Consider the following 17,812-nt stretch of genomic DNA (forward strand, 5'->3'; position numbering starts at 1 on the left):
ATTTCAAGGTCCACCAGGCATCCATGAGGCCATATCAGCTCTTTCAAATTGTGCCATTCCACTGGACATGCGGCGACCAAAGCCGATACAGATATGATTGTGGAGTCGTTCATATCTGGTGTTCGTGAGCACGATTTCCAGACATGACGGCAGTCAGTTGCCTCTCACGGAAATGCTAGTGAGTAAAAGCTCTCAGGATTTTTTGTCCCAAATTCGGAGATGTACTGGATCTATTTCGGCCGGAATGTTTGTTCTTTCGAAACCAAAACGGAAATATGGGGGGGGGGGGGGCTATTTGTGAAGGAACAGGGAATAGCAGAATACCGTTTTCCCTAGGTAAAGCATTTTAAGCAAGCCAAAGTTACCTATTTCCAAATCATTATATGCATCTCGAAAACGGGCAATGTTTTTTTTCCGTTGGAGTCTGTCATAAGTCGATGTTGAATGCTAGACATTGTCTAATTGTTCATGAATGTTGGCATATTTTACAATCGAGGCGGCCGCGGACGAATGTCATATGACGTCGAACCAGCTTGTGTGCTATTGTATGAGCATTTTACCTCCACTTGACATGATTCTGGTTTGCAGCTTCAGTGAACATGCTTCGACCAGCAAAGCTCGGGATTTCGTATCTTGTGAGGTGTTTACTCCAGGTTTTGCCCAAAATGTGCTTGCTCCGGGTTTTGCCCAAAATGTGCTTGCTCCGGGTTTTGCTCAAATCGTGCTTGCTCCGGGTTTTGCTCAAATCGTGTCTGTACGTGAAGTCACTTGGGTCGGAGTCTGAGGCTCCAAGGTCATGACATTCGGGTCAGATAAGGTCAAACAAGGTTGGGATTCATTCATGGGCCAAACATTCAGCTCGGTCTCCAAAGTGCCGCCAGAACCTAGATACCTGTTCTAAGTAAAAAAGTCGCATTGTCATATCAGGTCAGTGACTTTGTTTGACCTTTCGAAGGTCGTGGTGACCAAGATCATACAAGACTGCTTTGAGTTTTGTGCTTCAATAAGCGACAATAATTACGTCAGGCAGCATGTTCCCAAAAACAAAATGCTGACACAGGTTATTTCAGGTCAGTGACCTATCCAAACCTTCAAGAAGTTCATGGAAGATGTATGATACGACTCCTGTTATCAATAAACTCAAAATGAGCACCAGAAACTGCCGCACACAGCAGGCCCAGCAAGCCAGCAGACTTTAATACCTGATCCTAGGTCAATGAAATGCTGTGTTGCCTAAGACAGTATCTCAGAGATATATGTCTGACACCCTGTTGTTGCATCAAATTGAATGATTCCCTAGAAATTGACTTCGCTGAATCAATGGCCTAATTTTGATATTCTGTAGGTCAGCGACCGTACAAACCACATCTAAATGTTTGATGCCAAACCAAAATTTGGCGCAGCTACCCTGCGTCGTCCGGAAATCATTTTGGAACAACCCTCAGGAGAGGGGGAGCGGTGTTCAAACTGCCCCCCCCCCCCCCACACTTAAGCGTATTAAGCGTGGAGCGTACTCTAGTTTGCACTTGCACCCCAACAAAAGTATTATCCATCATGCAGCCTACGACAACGCCAGGAATGAGGAGCGGCCTGCGCCCCCTGTCATTCACAATAGGGACCCGTGGTCCGTTCGGATAGAAGACTTCCCGCCTGCCAGATAGAAGCGAAAGTTTTGCACAGTGCCGGTACAACCTGTCGCTATGTGATCAATAACGCTCTTTTTTCTGGTGGCCGTGGACAGCAGACCACCGGGCGCTACCCGGGGTGTTTGGCCACAACGCCTACAAAGCGACCCAGGCCATAGGGACTGGCAACACAATCCAGGACGGCCTGCGCAGACCTGGGACGTTGCGCTAGTGCTTGAGGGGGTTGGAGTAGATCATTCCCCGCTTGAAACTTTTTTGCTCGGGAGACCAAAGACTTCTTTCCGTCAATATCATTGTTGCCTGATCAGCCAATCACGAGGGGAATCAACCAACGCCGTGCCCGCGATCATGACAACTCAGCCAGTTTAGTGAAGAAAAGAAACGACACATTCCGCATGTGAACCGACAAAATTATCGCAAAATTTATGACGGTGTTTAGTTCAAATAATCATCAAATCAATCAAAATAACATCAATGTAACTCACATTGGCAGCTGTATGTTGCGGCGCATCACCTGCGAGCTGCGGGACAGGACCACACCGTGACATCAGCGCCTCTACAACATTTCAACCAGAGCCTCGCGCCCTCTGCCGTACCGCAGCTTACCGCCAGCTATTACTTCACAGAACAGCTTTCATCTGCTCAGATCCCGCTGTCAGGCTTGACCCTTTTTAAACACTTTGTACAACGGTGCTGTACACCGTGGCTAGATTCTCCGCAAATTTGTAATAGGGATTAACGAGACTCAGCCACCAGTGCAGCTCCCGCTAGTTCTTTAGCAGCTGGAGCGTTTCGCGCGGCTCTGTCCCATCCGCCGCTAGCTTCACTCCGTCGGCTTCGACGCGGTGACCCAGGTAGACGACCGACGACGCGCCAAACCGACGCTTCTTCCTTTGCAGTCTCAGGCTGCCGTCCGACAAGCGCTGCAACACCTGCTCCAGCGCCTCCAGATACTCTGACGATGTCTTTTTCAAGATACGACTGCGTCGTTAAGGAACACCATGACTCCCGGACTCCCGGGATATCGGACGGGAGATCTGCCATGCGTCTTTGACAGATTTCCGATGCAATGGCACAGCAATCTCTTAGTCGAGCTGGAACTAAAAGGGAATGGTAATGATCCATCTCTTGGCTATTTCTGAGGACACCTGTTACAAAATTGCCTCCTTTTGAAGTATCCAATATTTGTTGTCATTTCACCTCACTTTCAGGTAGCTTCACTCACCCTGTACTTTGGGTTTCTTTCTGTTAACTATGGGGTCCTCATTTCGCTTTTTTTCTTACCACATGAATCAATGGTGTCGTTTGCTGTCCAGTTGCCGGGGAACGCCATAAGCCATTGTGGGAGTCATCACCGCTGTCAATACCCTGACTGACCGGGGCCTCCATGGCTAAGCTAAAGGGCAAATGTTGTGATCTTACCGTTCTCATTTAGTGATCTCTGGGACATTGCACCCCAGCTCAATACTGTAGTCATGTATACAGCTAAATAGTGTAGTAGTATACAATACTGTCAATACAATACTCAATACAATACCGTACAATACAATACAGCACTATACATAGGTGCAAGGATGTCATGGATTGGCACCACATCTCATGATATGCAATTTATGCCGATGGACTGTAAAGGAAGAACGCACAGGATGACATTCACATCCCCTTAACTTAATGTGAGTTTTCTTTGCCGGCACCATAAGGCAGCTGTGGGATCCCCACTCCATCCGCAGATCGCAGTGGGTGACGACGATGAGCAGCATTCATAGATGATTGCGATACGCCCACAACACTAGAAGTACTTCAGTGGCCGCCTCAATAGCTAGTTAAATGCTATCTTCCTCTCACATAGTTTTAATGCAACTGAGTGAAAAATGTTGATCAATAATGGATAACACCGTCAACACCCTGAATACAATACTCCGCAACCGTCATGTCAACAACTCGCATTCGGCGCGGAGCGCTACGCTCCAGTTTTGCCAGTTAGCAGACGGTACAATTCCACAGATTCCTTAAAAAATGTTCCACAAATTACGTGATCACTCCAGACCACAAAGGAATAAACCAGAAATAGGAAGAATTCAGCATCATTTAACATAAAGTGCGCTGCTTTCGGCGCAGGAGCAGGTTAACGTGGTCAGAACTAGGGGTGAAGCGGGTAAAATTTTCGAATAGTGCAAAGATATCACAAAATACCATAAAAGTCCCTAAATTGCCTAAGAATAAGCAGTCTGCCATGACGTGAGCCTTTTTACATCTACTTAACTTGGCTTAAGTCCACCCTACCTTCCTCACCCTCTAATCGGACCCTTGATCGTCGACTCCGAGCGGTGTTTTGTGCCCCTCGGGACCCCCCGGGCCTAAGGAAGCAGGAGGGAGGGGTAGGGAGCGCATTCACTCGTGGTGCCCCTAAAATGCTGTGATTTTTTAAAGAATTTGGTGTTATTTGTTGTACTCCCGGAATTCGGTGCCCCTTTAAAATAAAGTTAACGTGGATCCGCAATGACGATTTTGGTGCCCCTCCACCATGGTATTCTGGTGCCTCTTTGGCCGCGTTGTCCCCATGGTCATGGCCTCATGCCCCTTTCCCTGCTCCCTCTGGATCCGCCACTGCACTCACGTGGCGGACAGCGGGGGAGCAAATTGCGACAATGTTTTAAGAATGTTGATGATGGGGCAGCGCCGAGGGTGGTATCATAAGCACGCATGATAAAACTGGCTTAGGGCTATTCAGCGATGCCCAAACGTTTGCCCCAGTCGTGATTATGACGGTTTGACGGTATGGGTGATACAATCGGCAGCTAGCACTTTTATGCAAAAGCCTGGATTAATTCCATGGGAACCACTTTTTTCTGCAGCACGTCAATGTGTCACACTGTGTCGGCTGTTGGCTTCCCGGACACATATTGCCACTATTTGCCTGCTGGGCACTCGCAATGAAATGTAAAAAGCGTGCCCCTGTATGCCTATAGTAAGCCAGAAACCATCAAGGTGTGAGGTTTCCTTCCACGCTCTCCTGTGTGTGTGTTTTTCAGCGAAAGTGCGACATTACTGTCTCGTTATCACGCAATGAAATGCCGACCAATCAAGGCTAAGGTCGCTCCGGTCGCGATCGATAAGGGTGTGAACTGATGGGTGGGGATGTGAGCTGTCAGAACTGATGACGACTGTAAACACTGCCGCCTGCAGGTCAGCCGACGTTTGTATTGCGGGAGCGACCTTGTGAGGAAGCCCCACTCGCTTGTGAGGAAGTCCACTTGTCGCCTACCAGAAGCTAAGGACTTCCCCGATTTAACAGCTGTCTGCGCCACTGGCTTGTGACCTTGGTGTAATTATCTGGATGTGTGAGTTCGTCGTTGCTGCCATCACTAGCTGCTGCACTAATTATCCGGGTGCCCTTCCGTTGACTGCAAATGGTGGTTATCAATGCAACAGCAGCGTCATGCGATGCCTGCGGCTGGCTTTCTTGTCAGAGCGCTGCGCCAGTCTATTTCAGCCCCGAGGCGCCGAGCCCTGCCAGAGCTCTGTGACACGTCATCGAGCTCCGTGCCTCCGACCTGGCACGTGTCGGGCCCATTGAGCCGTGCCGTCGCCTGAGGCTGTGCTGCAGCAGCTGTGGCCGGCCCTGGGCGCTCTGCGCGCACACCGCCGTGACCCGTCGGCCGACACCTGGCGCCACAGCTGCTCCCGGGCTGGCCGTAACGGACCGGTCACGCGCCAGAGGTATGTGTATTGCACTCGCCCGACGAGCGCGCCCGCTCCACCGGACGACACTGGCCTCCTCGGGGCGGCATGCGGAGGCAGAGCACGCGCCAGGTCCCGCCTCGTCCGCACGCGGGCATGTACCGCAAGGAGTGGCTCCACCGGGAATGAAGGGAGCTCGAGGGCGGTGCCGCACGGTCAGACCACCACGTGCTTTGAACGTACCGCGCGCGGGATATGTACGTCGCGCACGGATGAGTGTGCTCGGCAAGGGCATATCACATCACAAAAATATAATGCTCGGCTCACAACCGCGCTTGAGCCCAGTGTGACCACTGGACAGCATACGCCACGTCTAACAGTCCACATTTCAAAAATAGTCTCTAGCTGCATGGCGACAGCGGGCACAGCGGCTGACCCTGGCCGCCGGTCCGCCAACCGCACCGTATCACAGTATTGCGCACGTTTTCGATTTGGCACGTTTGTCGGCGGCGTCGGTGGTCGGGGCCGGGGCCGGGCCGGCGCTTGTCGGTCGCGACTCCAGCCGCAGCGGCGAGCCCGACTCGACCAGCTCGCCGGCCTCCACACGCATCAGCCTGTGCATCATGATGCGGTAGACGCCAGTGATCGGGCTGCGGCCGCCGCGCTCCCAGTGCGACTCGAGCGCCTCCGACTCGAGGCCGAGCTTCTGGAGGCGCGCGCGCGTGGCCGTCTCCAGGTGGTCGGCGCCGGGCGGCGTGTGCTCACCCCAGCGCGTCAGCGAGAACGGTTGGCCGGGCGGCGGCAGCGCCTGGCCGGCCAGCCAGCCGCAGCCGGCCACCTCCTGCAGCGAGAGCCGGTCGGCCGGACTCTGCCGCAGTAGACCGCGCAGCAGCTGCTGACAGTCGTCGCTGACACTGTCCGGCATCGTCACCGCGCCCGACAAGATCTGCCGCTTCAGCGCCGTCACCGTGCCGGCGCGGAACGGCATGGCGCCGGCCACCATGAAGAAGATGAGGATGCCTAGTGCCCACGCGTCGACAGCAGCGCCCGTGTAGTAGTCGTCGCGGAAGAGCTCGGGCGCCGCGTACGGCGGCGAGCCGCAGAAGGTGGTCAGATGCTGGTCGGGCTCGCACACCAGCGTGCTGAAGCCGAAGTCGCCCAGCTTCACGACGTCCGGCCGCGAGAAGAACACGTTCTCGGCCTTGATGTCACGGTGGATCATGTTATTGAGGTGCTGCAACAGAGGTGGAGCCGGGTGGCACTCGTGGCAGTGGATGGACCATTCATCCAGCACATCATAACCACAATTCAGGTACGGCAGCAGAAACGACTGCTGTCATTATCTACAAAACAATTCCATAGAAAAAAGGAAAAATAGGAAGTCAAATCTAAATCACCTATAAGTATTTGAAATATATATTGGCTTTGTATGGTTGCCGCTTTTGTTAAATCGTTCTTTTAATTCGTTAAGCTGACATTTAGCCCACTCACAATTAAAAGTTGGTTCAGCAATCAGGTTAGCGATTATGTAATGAAATTCAGCGGTCGATCTATACACATTTGATCAAGATAAGGTTAAACGCCGCGTTAAAAATCTATTGGACATGCATGCACTGAGCCGCTGAGCTTGGTTGCTGGAATGGCGGTATTTAACAGCGGAGGTGAGGTAAAGACAATGTGTCTGTTGCGAGTCATCAAGACAGTTTTTCCGCTACCATGCACGCTTGGCATCATCACGCATTCACATGAGCTCCTTTTAGTCAGGAGTTAATGGTTTCACGTCCACCATTACGTCTGTAATGATTTGGATAGTGCACTGCGACGTCATGCCAGGTCACATGTCTTCTGCGGAATAACACGCACCACCAAAATGTGGAAACATGAGTGGGCACTTCGCAGATTATGAGCACGTTCCGTGAAACGTAGCAGCTGTGAAAGACCATCGATTGTTTCTTAATCATGACGTTGGCAATGGCAGTGAGTGGTAATGACATGACAGAGCAAGGGCAAGCAAACTTTTGCATACATGCATTTGACAGAATGGGAGAAAGGCACGACGAGTTCACATACACACACAAACATAGCCACGTTCACAGCTGAATAATTGACGCTGACAGACAGTCCCGTTGTTGTGCTGGTGGACACGCTCAGCAACGTGGCAGCCGGGATCCAAAACTAGCAGACCGGTGGTCTCCAAGCCTTTATTCTTTAATTCCAACCATCCGACTAACTCTGCGCCGTGTGGGTGCCCCCTAAGCCAGGTCACATGACTGTAATGCGAGTCTTTTTCAACTGAAAACGGACATCTCGGTTGTTAAAGGCTATTAAAGTAATCCCGCAACACTTTGGCCATTTAGTGCACTGTTTAAGGTTCCATGTCGCCTTTCGAGGAAAGTAGCCTAGGCCAGGTCGAAGTCAACATGTGGCCAGAGGCCTGTCTTGCATACGAATAACTTGTGTGTCTCGGGACTAAAGCAAATATGAATGATCACCAGGAAGCCTTTACCATTCATTTTGCCACTCAACATTGTTTTATATCCCTTTGTAAATGGATGGTGATCTAAGGTCGTTTCAAAGGTCGCAGTTGTGCCCTCAGCTCAGCTCAATTCTCAAAAGTTATTGGACCAGCATCCAGTTATTCTTGAACACGACATGCGGTTGTTTACATTGTTTTCTTGCATTAGCAACAATCATGACGCCAATCACTCGAAAAAAAAACGCCATCCGATGCGGCATTGCTCATTTCCTTGAGCAATTTGAAAGTCGTGACCCACGGTCAAGTCAAAAATAATAAGTTTGACCAATTTTTGATAGACCTCTTGCTACCAAAGCATTGAGTTTTTTAACGACGTGCCGATATTGCAAGCCATCAGAGTAGTTTGACTTGCTATATACGATGACCTGATGCTGATAGGCAAATACTAACACGAATATCATCACTCCTGCTAAATCACAAACCAATGTGCTGGCATATTACTGAGCCTTCGGGATCTATCAAAACGATTACCACTAAAACCTCAGTAGAGTATGCATCACGAATGAGTTTAGGATTTTGACAGTGTGAGAAGACGATACCTTAGATTTGCTTTAAAAACATCATTTTGCACAGCTTAAACATGCTTTGTATGAATATCACTCAGTTCTCGGAGCCTATGGGACCGATCGTCACAAAACTTTCACCATTCGAAGCACCATAGTTAATTCCCATATCGCAAAATGATCTTGGGCTACGGCAAACAAAACGGCTTTGGCTCGGCCCAAACTTTCTGTCTGCGGTCGCATGTTTCCGCAACATTCGAGATAGGTTGGTATGAAGCCCTTGATACGCGATAATTCGGATCGAAAAGGATTAGCAGTGCTGAGCAATTTACAGCATATTCCCATTTTTACAAGATACAGCCGCAAGAGTACGTGGATGGTGCAGTGCGGGACATAGTTCAGGTGAACAGCTCACGACCTTAAATCGCCAACAGTAACCACTGGGGCTCAAAACTTGACATGCGATATGCAGGCGGTGTGGGAGACAAAACCATGTGTTCGTTCCCCATTAGTGTTAAAGCCCGTTGCCTCTGCTGCCCCACGCCCATCCCCAGGCTTGCCTCTGCCACCCGCACTTGAAAGCGGGCCAAGTCCTCATTTGGCGCCTCAATGTTAACTATTTTTGTGTGATTTTTCCCTATTTGCATGACTTCTGATGACTGTGTACTACCATCACAAACAAAACGAAATTCACGGTCATCGTGCCGAGCCCTAAAAAGACGCACCCACTTGAAAACGTCATAGCACGTCCACCAATAGTCATAGTCTGTTGCGACTGCTGTAGCAAATGGCTTGTAGGTCAACATCTAGTAGGTTCTTTATCTGGTATGTGTTAATCAGCATGATACGACAAAACAACGCCTCAAACAGCAGTCATAACATGAGTGTCCTCAGCCACGTGTCCATCCCCTGTTTGGGGCGAGAGGTTCGCAGTATGCTGGACAGCGAATACCAGCTACACCACTAAGGGCTCACCATGTGCTAGACGTTCAACACCAGCTATATCACCAAAGGCTCACCACGGACGGTCGATACTCGACGGTTGATAACAGCTGCGCCACTAGGGGCTCACCATGTGCTGGACGTTCAACACCAGCTTCACCACCAGAGGCTCACCATGTGTTGGACGGCGGACGCCAGCTACACCACCAGAGGCTCACCATGTGCTGAACGGCTGACACCAGTTGTGCCACTAGGGGCCGGGCCCGCCGTTCTGATAGCCGACCCTCGGTGGTGATCTTGTGGAAGAGCTCGCCGCCAGGCGCATGCTCCATCACCAGGTGGATCTTGGAGAGTGTCTCCAGCACCTCGTACAGCCTGTGGCAGGGTGGCGCTGTTGTCACAGCTCCGTTCACACCTCGGCAAGGGACGGACACACTGGACACATGGGCGCACTGGACCCATATGTCAATCCATTGCGCCCGTCTGCGAGCAGAATCATCCTGTCTGGGATTCCGGTCTTTGATTGCGTCATAAAATAAATGAAATGAAAAGGAAAGAAATTAGACTTGGTCCGTGAAGCTGGGAAACTGGAGAGAAATTCATCGCAGTGGCAGCCACGATGACGGTCCTGATGACGACGTTAACAATCGGGAATTTCTTATGTTGATGAGCTGAGGGCTGAACCCATCCAAGGTTTAGGAAAATGATAAGATAGCGTTTCATAATTGGAGCGGATCTTCCTGCCGAAGAGCTGGGGTGAGGCCACCAAAGCAGTGCCGCCAGAGCCACCACAACGTTGTGCTTTCAAACCATCTAGATCCTTCATTCTCTTGTTCAGGAAAGATCCCGAGCGAACGTCAGAACATTCAAGAACTGCAAGTAAGTCAGTTTGTATTAAATTATGCGAGATTCAGGATGTGTCGTTAAGGTAGCAGACAGCAATACGATTGCTTAGAGTTGCCTACGTCGTTCTCTGTTTGTACCGCAAAACTTCGTTCCACACGCCTCCACAATTCGCCTGCCTCCTGCATATACGACATGTACGCATAAGCAACGTGAAGTACTACAGGTGGGCGCACATATAGTGCTACAAGCGTACGCACATGCTCCGTGCCAAACATAATTACTTCGTTTGCTCCCAAATTGCTAAATTGTATTCAATATGCCAATATATAGGGGGCTTCGGAATTCCCGAAGATCTGTCTAATAATATCTTTCTCTATAATGAGCAGACGAGTTCACACCGACAGTTCGGGCATCCACAAGACGTTTGTGCTTTGCAGTCGGCTGGAAAACCATGTAATAAAACACTACTGTAATGAAAATAACAACAGATCGTGACTAATTGCATCGGCCTCCCATTGCATTGACTTACACTAAGCCCTTAACTTTGCAGAATCATAATGGCGTATTAAGTGAAACTCCCGGCAGAAATAAGGATTAAATGTGAAAAAAGGAGAAGACAGCCAGAAGACAGTTTTCGCACCTTTCCACACATCTGTCTTTCCACATATCTGTGCGGAAAGGCACCGCGTCTTTCCACGCATCTATCTGGGTGATGTGTCGTGAGATCAGGTGAGCAGCTCGGTGATGCGCCATGGGCGTCAGGTAAGTTACTCCGTGACGCGCTGTAAGGTCAAGTTAGCGGCTCGGTGATGCGCCGTGGGCGTCAGGTAAGTTACTCCGTGATGCGCTGTAAGGTCAAGTTAGCGGCTCGGTGGTGCGCCGTGAGCGTCAGGTAAGTTACTCCGTGATGCGCTGTAAGGTCAAGTTAGCGGCTTGGCGGTGCGCCGCGAGAGTCAGGTAAGTTACTCTGTGATGCGCCGTAAGGTCAAGTTAGCGGCTCGGTGGTGCGCCGTGAGCGTCAGGTAAGTTACTCCGTGATGCGCTGTAAGGTCAAGTTAGCGGCTCGATGGTGCGCCGTGAGCGTCAGGTAAGTTACTCCGTGATGCGCTGTAAGGTCAAGTTAGCGGCTCGGTGATGCGCTTTCCGCTGTGAGCATCAAACCAGAGGCTCGGTGACGCACTGTGATCGTCAGGTCAGGGCTCGGTGACGCGTTGTGATCGTCAGGTCGGTGGCTCGGTGACGCGTTGTGATCGTCAGGTCAGCGGCTCGGTGACGCGTTGTGATCGTCAGGTCAGCGGCTCGGTGACGCGTTGTGATCGTCAGGTCAGCGGCTCGGTGACGCGCTGTGATCGTCAGGTCAGCGGCTCGGTGACGCGTTGTGAACGTCAGGTCAGCAGCTCGGTGACGCGTTATGATCTTCAGGTCAACAGCTCGGTGACGCGCTGTGATCGTCAGGTCAGCGGCTCGGTGACGCGCTGTGATCGTCAGGTCAGCGTCCGCGTGATTGACGTGTGACGGCGTGATTCGCACATGCCCGCAAGGTAGAGGGGAAAACTTCCTAAAAGCGTGCAATTGTTGCCATGTGACACTCAGCGACGGCTGCTGTGAACTCGTCGGTCTTACCTTTGTTACGAAGCGATAGGGCCACGCCATAACAAGTGTGACATAAATATTTCTTAACTTTTTTTCGTTTCTTAACTATGTTCGTATAACAATCCAAAAGCAATGTATTGAGGCAGCACGTTTTTGCGTATGAGCAATCATTTTAAGCAACGTGGAAACGCCGAGACCTAGCGCCCGACGCTGGGAAGCGCATGCCAAGATTCACATCACTCTAGCGAGCCTTTCCCTCCAGCATCAGGGCGTGTGCGAGTCACGTCAACACGCGTCCATCATGGAGCCTCTGCCCTGACCCTGCAGCGCGTCACCTAGCCGCTGCCCTGACCCTACAGCGAGTCACCTAGCCGCTGCTCTGACCCTACAGCGTGTCACCTAGCCGCTGCTCTGACTCTACAGCGTGTCACCGAGCCGCTGCCCTGACCCCACAGCACGTTACAGATCCGCTGCCCTGACCACCCAGCGCGTCACCTAGCCGCTGCCCTGATCATGTAGAGCGTCACCGAGCCGCTGCCCTGACCCTACAGTGCGTCAAGAAGCGGCTGCCCTGACCCTACAGCGCGTCACCTAGCCGCTGCCCTGACCCTACAGCGCGTAACAGATCCGCTGCCCTGACCATGCAGCGCGTCACCAAGCCGCTACCCTGACGCTCACAGCACATCACGGAGCCGCTGGCCGTCCGTTGCAATCGATGTCGACCTTGACTGAGGCCGTCAGGTGCAGTGCGGCGGAGTCCCGGGCCGGCGGCCAATGCCCCCCTCATCAGCGCGGCACCTCCGGCACGCCACCGTGCCAGTCTTCAGCCCGGTGACCGGGCGGACAGGCGCCGGTCACGTCCAGGGTCACGGCCAGGGCTGCGGGCACGCTGTCGAGGCCGAGCGCAGGAGTGCGACCGAGTCCTGGCTGGCAGCGGCCGGCGACTCCGGACCGCGCCCCTCTGGGCGATCTGACCTGAGGAGCTGCGTAGCCTTAGCTCACATCCCGCAGGTCACAGGATTGTTCTGGCGGCATGCCGTTTCATTCCATGCATATTTCGGGAGGCTTGTGCCTGGTCTAGATTATATGAGATGGAATATTCTGGAGTAGCTTGGCATAACTGAACATGATTCGGCCTGAACTCTGGTCCGAAGCGACCTTGCTTCATTAGAACGCTTCCTCCATATGCCTAGTGATTTCGGGCAGTAGGTATTCGTTTTTTAGAAGTTTCTAACCGAAGTTAGTTCAACTATGTTAGACGCGCTCTACCGGTAGAATGGTAAGCAGACTCAATAAAAGTTGAATGCAATATGACTCCGGATCCGTCTTCCTTCTAATCTTGCATTTCTGATCTTCACAAAAACATCACAGGGGAATAAATAAACTCTAAGCTGAGTGTCATTTACGAGATAAATATGAATGTATAAAGAAACGAATGGGTTTTGTCCCATTTTTTTATTTTACCCGTACAATGCAGATTTCTCACGTTTTTTATTTGGAATACCATATCCTGGTCATCTTTTCCCGATTACAGTTTGGCCGCGTCCACACTGGTTTGATCACCACAAATCAAAGGCGCCGCTGCGCCGATGACAACTAATGACGTCATATGCATAGGAAATGTGCAAACGATATTTACAGGCTGTACGAGGCAAGAAGTTTGTAACGGTTCCATTACTTGTTCTCCATCCCGCATAGTTTGCGCGGTTTAGCCGGTCTGCTGAGCGGCCCGCACGGCCGGACCACGCCGCTTCCGGGGGCGGGTCCGACGCGGGGTACATCCGACCCAACCCAACACGTGCTACCAGCCTACGCTGGTGCATGGGTCGCACGGATGGCAGTGCTGGTCCGCCTCCTTTACGCCCAGGCGAGCGCGTGGGCGCCGGGGCTGCCCACGTGGCGTCGATGGTCGAAGCCGCGGTCGTCATGTCATCGCTGGCACCGCATCCGGCCTCACACTCTATATGTAGATGGCAGCGATCGGCACCGGCGACCGAGGCGACACCCGTACCGGCGCCGTCCCGCGGGAAATCCCACAGGAAGCGGCCACTTCCGGTGGCGCAGCCCGCCGTGTCGTGTCGGGCCAGCTCCGACCGACGCCCCGCCCGCTGGGAACGCCGAAAAAGCCTGCTGGTCAAGTGCACGTGAAATGGCACAGAATATATAGGAGGGTAAAATATTTATGCTGTGGATAAGATACATGCTAAATGTAAAAGTAGACTTCATTGCGTTTGGGCAAGGTTTGGTCATAATTATGTCCAATCAGACGGTAAGGGATGTAAGATAATCAAGGATGTTTTGACCGAACATCACTGAATTGGAAACGGGCTATCCTTGAGGCGCAATCGAGTTAGCACGATAACAATGTAATTGAACCATAGCGATGTATGTACGGTTTGGCGGTAATGCTTATGCTGAAGTGGTAGCAAGTCTTCAAGTAATTTGCATTGCAAATTGATTGTACCTAACATCTAGACATGCCCTGGAAACGAGCCTCCAGAACGCATTAACTGACTCGGCTGAGAGAGGATTTTGCAAACATTGATCTTTCAACGCGGTTGTGTACATAGTCGGCGCCTTCTTCGGAGGGGGAGGGGGGGCGTACCGACTGCCGATGGCATATCGCGCTTATGTAAATGTGAAAATGGTCGTCATCGACTGCGGGAGGGGGGGGGGGACTTATGAGCTCATAAATCGCAGCGTCTGCACGCGGGCCTTCGGGCGCCCCGACTGCTGGCCGGGCGAGCATCACGGGCCGGGAGTCGCTGACCGCTAGATTGCCACTCAACCGCTGGCCTGCAGCGAGACCGGGCCGCGTCCGGCGCAGAGGCCGGGTGGGCCGCGGCGTCATCTGAGGAGCCCGGTGGGCCGCTGCACCACCTGAGCGGCATGGGGAACAGTCACACCGCCAGAGCGTGAGGTGAGCCGCCGCACCACCCGGGTAGCTTAGAGAACTGTCACACCACCAGAACGTGAGGTGAGCCGCCGCACCACCTGAGTGGCCTAGAGAACTGTCACACCACCAGAGCGTAAGGTGAGCCGCCGCACCACCCGAGCAGCCTAGAGAACTGTCGCAACACCAGAGCGTAAGGTGATCGCCGCATCACCTGAGTAGCACAGTGAACTGTCACACAACCAGCGGGTCGCGTGAGATGCCGCACCACCCGAGGGTGGAGTGAGATACCGCACACCAGGGTGTGTAGTGGGATGCGGCACCACCCGATGGTGGAGTGAGATGCTGCACCACCAGGGTGTGTAGTGAGATGCCGCACCACCAGGGTGTGGAGTGGGCCGCTACACCACCAGCGAGCCTGCCCGACCGCAGCGTAAACGGGACGTCGAGCAACGAGCGCTAGGTTTTATGTCTCACCTCCTCGCTCGCTATGTCTCCGCTTATCTTGCTAGCATACCCACACATAGTTTCATCCGTCCCTCTTATCCTCTATCTCGCTTCATTCTGCATCTTCGCAACACCCCGCTTGTCCGGGGCAGGCTGCATGCGTCAGCCACGAGTGGGTCGAGAGCCCCGCGGGAAGGGGGACCCCGACCGGGTGCCCAACGCGCATGCGCGGGTTGAAGCCCGGCGGTTGGCCCTCCAGGCGCATGCGAGTCTGCTCCACCTTTAACCATTTTCTTGCATCCCATAGCCCTGAAACGATCATTTCTGGTCGAAAGAGCTCTAATAAAAAAACACCTAGTTTCGCGTGTCACCAGTAACGATTTGCTCTCCTCATACCTGCAAGGCATGAGAGAGGGCAACATGGTGCTGACTGGTGTACATCCACTTAGCATATCTGAACGACCAAAAAGGGCGGTTGTCACGTACAGCGCTGATGATTCTTCAGTTCGTCGTCCATTTTTTTTTTTGCCCATTCACTCCTTCATCTCACCTGATGATGTTTGGATGGTGAACTTTGTCCATGTTGGCTATTTCGCGAGCCAGCATTCTCTGGGTCTTCTGGTCTAACTTGGCCTTGCTTAGAATTTTGACTGCTACTCGCTCTGCGAACGGAAATGGCAGTGAAAACAGGGATGGGTACACAGGCTCAAGCTGCTCGGCCTTCATGTTCATTGCGATACCGATCCTTTTTGTATTGCTTTGTATTTGTATGAATAGTTAGTTTAAGCATTTTCGGTTTTGGTTTCCAAGCATTTATGCAGCAGAAGTTTAAGGCAAAAAGCGTGGTAGAGGCGAAATCCGTCTCTTTGTTTTGCGTCACTACCTTAATGTCAAAAGGTGCATGCACTATGCTTTGCCTACAGTAATTCAGAGCCTATCACAATTATTCATATATCAAATTCGCTAAAATTGTAGAAGCAATGAATCTTTAATTTTTCCGTCTCCGTGGCCTTGGAAAAGATGCTGAACTCATGATCCAGCGTTACTGGGTACGAGTTTCAGAGCGGGCGCGTTGATTGACCCGACCTAAATGGAAAGGTCACCTGGCAACTGGCTAACCAGGGTCAACCTTGGTGCAGGGCGGCCGTTCAGCAGCATTGTGCGGCACGTACAACCCCACCCCTGTTTGGCGGGAGCGTGGAGGCAAAGTATTCCTTGAACTGAACGACACGACTTGGGTGATGGGTTCTGGGTACACGCACAAGCTTAGAGTGCTTAGCAGATACTCTGAACCCAAGACCACTCATATAGACCATTCGGAATAGCTTTATTTTTTAATGCTGCAGGTACGAACAAACAGGTATCTTGAAAAGGGTGTGCATTGCGATGCACATGCCGTCAAGTCACGGTTATCCAAAGTGCATCGCAAAGCGCCGAGATCACCACCAGTGTGTAATGGTAATGTAATGGTCGATTGTATACACAACGATGCAATGTAACATCGGTTGTATACACACAGCTAATCTACACTCATATACCATACTTCCTTGGCTATATCAGCCAGGCACCATGACCACCCAATTATCCAACATATATTCATATTCAAGGCTTATCACTATTTGAGGCCCGCAGTGCCGCACATGCGCGGCAGTCGCGCAGTTTAAGCAGATATGCTAGCAGCTAGGGAGCGCCGCATTACCACTCCGGGAACACACAAGGACCAGCCCCAGAGGCCATGACGGCACGACAGGTCGATACAGGAACTATTAGGGGAGTGGCCCATTGCCACCGATGACCACTAATGCCTCGCTGGCCTGCCAGCGTCGCATACATTTGTGCCAGCTGATGTCTGCTATGCACTGAGTCGATCGGCAAGTGCCTGACATAGCTTGTGCCCGATTTCCCTGAGTGCTCTTTAAGCGGCCGTCGGGTGTGACTGCAGTCCCAGCGCTGTGCGGTCGCCGGTCTCTGCACCGTCCCCACTGGCGCGCCCCCCGGCTCCGCACGGGGCAACGACGGCTGCCGGCTGTCGCCCGCGCCGCGCCCGGCCGCTCCCATCCGCCGGCCGCGGCCGCCGGGCCGTCGCCTCGGTCAGGGGCACCGTCCCGGTCCCGGCCGCCGCGGCCGACGACCGTGCGTATCGAGCTCGGCCGACCTTCGTTGGCCCAGAAACTGCCCAAACACCGACGGCCGGCCGGCCTACAGCAGGGCCGATATCGACTCAGCTGCGCCGTGCACGGCCTACACCGCGGCTCGGTGACGCAAAGCGTGGATGGGCAACCGAACTAGCGCCAGCATCGCTGTCTACTTCTGTCTGATTATAATGTCTACTTGTCCCGAAATACATGTGCTCCTGCACTGAGGCGCGCGGATACACCCAAATGTGTTCAAGGGGAGAGCTGGTATGTGTACGTGCCTGATATGTATCAGCAACTCTGTGCCTGCGTCGATAACCAAGACAGCGTACGGCGCGTCGTCGTGCAGAAAACGACGCGGCACATGCGGGACATAAATAACAGAAGCAGGCTGGGGCGTTCATATCTGTCTCTTGGCCGTGGGCGAAGAACATATATTGCTAGGTTTAGGCAGAGCCGTTTCTGTTTCTATGTTTATAGCTCAATTGACAAAATTTTACCTTAGGTGAAAACAGATGGTGAAAATGCAACAACTAAAATCCAAACTGCGCCTCTAATTGCTTGAGAGATATGTGTTACTTCTTTAGATC

The 17,812-nt window shown here is 52.3% G+C and overlaps 1 protein-coding gene across 1 annotated transcript in view; it reads right to left on the reverse strand.

Annotated features, from left to right (window-relative positions):
* Positions 1-2,413: 2,413 nt before the first annotated feature.
* Positions 2,414-17,812, reverse strand: part of LOC119111440 (putative serine/threonine-protein kinase SIK1B) — a 49,254-nt gene continuing 33,855 nt past the window's right edge. The window contains exons 3-7 of the mRNA XM_037235253.1: positions 15,638-15,749; positions 9,527-9,683; positions 6,241-6,561; positions 5,810-6,033; positions 2,414-2,627 (exon numbers count right to left, since the gene is read on the reverse strand). Coding sequence (XP_037091148.1) covers positions 2,414-2,627; positions 5,810-6,033; positions 6,241-6,561; positions 9,527-9,683; positions 15,638-15,749 — 1,028 coding nt within the window. The remainder of the gene's footprint in view (positions 2,628-5,809; positions 6,034-6,240; positions 6,562-9,526; positions 9,684-15,637; positions 15,750-17,812) is intronic.

The sequence above is a fragment of the Pollicipes pollicipes genome, unplaced genomic scaffold (assembly GCF_011947565.3).
Source record: "Pollicipes pollicipes isolate AB1234 unplaced genomic scaffold, Ppol_2.1 Scaffold_7261;HRSCAF=8764_pilon_pilon_pilon, whole genome shotgun sequence".
NCBI classification, from domain to species: Eukaryota; Metazoa; Arthropoda; class Thecostraca; order Pollicipedomorpha; family Pollicipedidae; genus Pollicipes; species Pollicipes pollicipes.